This window comes from Babylonia areolata, chromosome 2, assembly GCF_041734735.1.
Source record: "Babylonia areolata isolate BAREFJ2019XMU chromosome 2, ASM4173473v1, whole genome shotgun sequence".
NCBI classification, from domain to species: Eukaryota; Metazoa; Mollusca; class Gastropoda; order Neogastropoda; family Buccinidae; genus Babylonia; species Babylonia areolata.
This window is the reverse complement of record NC_134877.1, coordinates 2582020-2586421: the sequence shown is the minus strand read 5'-3', so window position 1 is coordinate 2586421 and position 4402 is coordinate 2582020. Positions and strand designations below refer to the sequence as shown.

The 4402-nt window shown below is 55.6% G+C and overlaps 1 protein-coding gene across 1 annotated transcript in view; it reads right to left on the bottom strand.

Moving 5' to 3' along the window:
- LOC143278650 (uncharacterized) overlaps nucleotides 1-4402 on the bottom strand; it is an 8324-nt gene continuing 3922 nt past the window's right edge. The window contains exons 3-4 of the mRNA XM_076583292.1: nucleotides 1755-1943; nucleotides 1-1160 (exon numbers count right to left, since the gene is read on the bottom strand). Of these exons, the coding sequence (XP_076439407.1) occupies nucleotides 790-1160; nucleotides 1755-1943 (560 nt within the window). The 3' untranslated portion in view covers nucleotides 1-789. The remainder of the gene's footprint in view (nucleotides 1161-1754; nucleotides 1944-4402) is intronic.

The following is a 4402-nucleotide window of genomic DNA, read 5'->3' as shown; positions in this document are numbered from 1 at the left end:
TTCACGTCATAATTTTTTGTATTGTACTGTATTGAATCATTTTTTGTCTCAACAGATATATCTCCGTAAAATTCGGAGCTTCGGGGCCAGACAAAGCAGAGCAACACATACTTATATATTCATATATCTATCTATATAATTATATATCAATTTTCTCTCCAAGCGGAAGGTGGCAGAATGGTTAAGACGCTCAGCTGCCAATACAGAGAGTCCGTGAGGGTGTGGGTTCGAATCCCGCTCTCGCCCTTTCTCCTAAGTTTGACTGGAAAATCAAACTGAGCGTCTAGTCTTTCGGATGAGACGATAAACCGAGGTCCCGTGTGCAGCACGCACTTGGCGCACTGAAAAAGAACCCATGGCAACGAGAGTGTTGTCCTCTGGCGAAATTACGTAAAATGAAATCCACTTTCATAGGTACACAAATATGTAAGCATGCACTCAAGGCCTGACTAAGCGCGTTGGGTTATGCTGCTGGTCAGGCATCTGCTCAACAGATGTGGTGTAGCGTGTATGGATTTGTCCGAACGCAGTGACGCCTCCTTGAGAAAGTGAAACTGAAAACTGAAACTCTCCTTTTTTATGATTTATACCAGAGGCTGAAATGTAGAAGTTTACAAAAGACAACACCTTTGTTGCCATGGCACGTATGCAAAGCAAAGTAGGCGACGTTACGGTGCCGTACAGGCACAGGGTTCATCGCGGTGTCATCCAATCAGTGACGGCGTTCTAACCGGAATCCATCCTCGACGTCTGTGGGCTTGGCTTGGGCAAGACTTCCATCCTCAGGTTCTACTGACCGCTGGCAGGACGCTGTTGCTGCGACTGACGCTGCGCCTGCTTGTGCTTCTGCAGGGCGGTCAGGGCGGAGGTCTGGAAGGGGGTTCGAACTCCACACACCTGACTCTTGGCCAGGCGGGCCAGACGGGCCGAGGCCTCCGTCACCGCTACACCACCACGGCTCGCTCCGGAAGCGGAAGTGGTGGCAGGGGCGGTGGTGTGGTTGCGCTGCTGGTGTTGCTGGTTGTGGTTGTTAGTCTGACGATGCTGTCGTGGGTCTTGATGGTGGTGGCGGTGGTTGTGGCTGTTGTTGTTGGGTTGTTGTTGTTGTTGCTGTTGGCGGCGGGTGGCTCGCAGTCGATTGATGTTGTCGAATTCGTCATCTGTGGTGCGTGGAAGATTAGAATAGATTTACAAATGGAGATGGTATGTGTATACAGGCTAACTAACTAACTAATTAACTGACTGACTGAATGAATGAATGATTAACTACATTAATTTTATTGGTCAATAGTTCGTTAGTTAGTTAGTTAGTCAGCACAAAAACACACGTGGGTTGTAAACTAAAGGTAAAATAAAGACTAACATTTGTTCAGAAGGGTCTAAGATTCTGACAATAGGGGGCTTCTTCACGGAGACCCAGACGTACACATCCACACGCACGTACATACACACACACACGTACACACGCAAGCGCGCATCCCCCCTCCCCCCTCCCCCCTCCCCCCCCCACCCCCCCACACACACACACACATGCACACACGCACGCACACACACGTACATGTACTCTTCTCCCTCCCATGCCCTCCCGTCACACACCTACTCACAGACCCCCCCCCTCCTCCCCCTCCCCGCAACACCCCTTCCCCCTCCCCCTCCCCACTCTACCCGACCTACTCCTCACACACACACACACACACACACAAACACTGCTGGGGGAAAACAACACCACCACCAACAAAACTGTCAGATCTCACCGAAGCTGTAAGAATCGTCGTTGCTATTAGTAGTAGTGTTGTTGTTGTTGTTGTTTCTGAGGATCTGATCAGGGTTCCTCTCCAACTGGTGCAGGTATTTCTGGTTCAGCTTCCGTCGCTGATAGGTTTCATCGATCTCCTGCCGCGTCCGTGGAATGCGCCACTCCACACAGCAGCAGAAGATGGTCACTGCAACAGTGACGGAGTGACAAGCGTGGGTGTGCTGTGGTGGGGTGTGCTGTGCTGTGCTGTGGCGGGGTGTGCTGTGCTGTGCTGTGCTGTGGCGGGGTGTGCTGTGCTGTGGCGGGGTGTGCTGTGCTGTGGCGGGGTGTGCTGTGCTGTGCTGTGGCGGGGTGTGCTGTGCTGTGCTGTGCTGTGGCGGGGTGTGCTGTGCTGTGCTGTGGCGGGGTGGGGTGTGCTATGCTGTACTGTGTTGGGGTGTGCTGTGCTGTGCTGTGCTGTGGTGGGGTGTGCTGTGCTGTGGCGGGTGTGCTGTGCTGTGCTGTGCTGTGCTGTGCTGGGGTGTGCTGTGCTGTGGTGGGTGTGCTGTGCTGTGCTGTGCTGTGGTGGGGTGTGCTGTGCTGTGGCGGGTGTGCTGTGCTGTGCTGTGCTGTGCTGTGCTGTGCTGTGGTGGGGTGTGCTGTGCTGTGGTGGGTGTGCTGTGCTGTGGTGGGGTGTGCTGTGCTGTGCTGTGCTGTGGTGGGGTGTGCTGTGCTGTGCTGTGGTGGGGTGGGTGTGCTGTGCTGTGCTGTGGTGGGGTGGGTGTGCTGTGCTGTGCTGTGGTGGGGTGTGCTGTGCTGTGCTGTGGTGTGGTGGGGTGTGCTGTGCTGTGCTGTGCTGTGCTGTGGTGGATGTGCTGTGTTGTGCTGTGCTGTGTTGGGGTGTGCTGTGACGTGTTGGGGTGTGCTGTGCTGTGCTGTGCTGTGTTGTACTGTGTTGTGCTGTGCTGTGCTGTGTTGGGGTGTGCTGTGCTGTGCTGTGCTGTGCTGTGGTGGATGTGCTGTGTTGTGCTGTGCTGTGTTGGGGTGTGCTGTGCCGTGTTGGGGTGTGCTGTGCTGTGCTGTGCTGTGTTGTACTGTGTTGTGCTGTGCTGTGCTGTGTTGGGGTGTGCTGTGTTGTGTTGGGGTGTGCTGTGCTGTGCTGTGCTGTGTTGTGTTGGGGTGTGCTGTGCTGTGCTGTGTTGTGTTGGGGTGTGCTGTGCTGTGCTGTGCTGTGTTGTGTTGGGGTGTGCTGTGCTGTGCTGTGTTGTGTTGGGGTGTGCTGTGCTGTGCTGTGCTGTGTTGTGTTGGGGTGTGCTGTGCTGTGCTGTGTTGTGTTGGGGTGTGCTGTGTTGTGTTGGGGTGTGCTGTGCTGTGCTGTGTTGTGTTGGGGTGTGCTGTGGTGTGGTGGGGTGTGCTGTGCTGTGCTGTGCTGTGTTGGGGTGTGCTGTGTTGTGTTGGGGTGTGCTGTGGTGTGGTGGGGTGTGCTGTGCTGTGCTGTGCTGTGTTGGGGTGTGCTGTGCTGTGCTGTGCTGTGTTGGGGTGTGCTGTGCTGTGCTGTGGTGGGGTGTGCTGTGCTGTGCTGTGCTGTGTTGGGGTGTGCTGTGCTGTGCTGTGCTGTGGTGGGGTGTGCTGTGCTGTGCTGTGCTGTGCTGTGTTGGGGTGTGCTGTGCTGTGGTGGGGTGTGCTGTGCTGTGGTGGGTGTGCTGTGCTGTGCTGTGCTGTGTTGGGGTGTGCTGTGCTGTGGTGGGGTGTGCTGTGCTGTGCTGTGCTGTGTTGGGGTGTGCTGTGCTGTGGTGGGGTGTGCTGTGCTGTGCTGTGCTGTGTTGGGGTGTGCTGTGCTGTGTTGGGGTGTGCTGTGCTGTGGTGGGTGTGCTGTGCTGTGCTGTGCTGTGCTGTGCTGTGCTGTGCTGTGCTGTGCTGTGCTGTGGTGGGGTGTGCTGTGCTGTGCTGTGCTGTGCTGTGCTGTGGTGGGGTGTGCTGTGCTGTGTTGTACTGTGTTGTGTTGTGCTGTGCTGTGGTGGGGTGTGCTGTGCTGTGCTGTGCTGTGGTGGGGTGTGCTGTGCTGTGTTGGGGTGTGCTGTGCTGTGGTGGGGTGTGCTGTGCTGTGCTGTATTGTGTTGGGGTGTGCTGTGCTGTGCTGTGCTGTGCTGTGCTGTGGTGGGGTGTGCTGTGCTGTGCTGTGCTGTGCTGTGGTGGGGTGTGCTGTGCTGTGCTGTGCTGTGGTGGGGTGTGCTGTGCTGTGCTGTGCTGTGCTGTGCTGTGCTGTGCTGTGGTGGGGTGTGCTGTGCTGTGCTGTGCTGTGGTGGGGTGTGCTGTGCTGTGTTGGGGTGTGCTGTGCTGTGCTGTACTGTGTTGGGGTGTGCTGTGCTGTGGTGGGGTGTGCTGTGCTGTGTTGGGGTGTGCTGTGGTGGGTGTGCTGTGCTGTGCTGTGCTGTGCTGTGCTGTGTCGTGCCGTGTTTTGCAGTGCTGTGCTGTGCTGTGCTGTGTCGTGCCGTGTTTTGCAGTGCTGTGCTGTGCTGTATGCACCACTCGGCACAGCAGCAAGAGATGGTCACTGTAAACACCAACACACTGGCTTGCATGGAATGCTGTCCTGTGTTCGTGTTTTGTTGTGTCGTAGATAGATAGATAGATAGATAGATAGATAGATGAAACAATAAAGTAGAA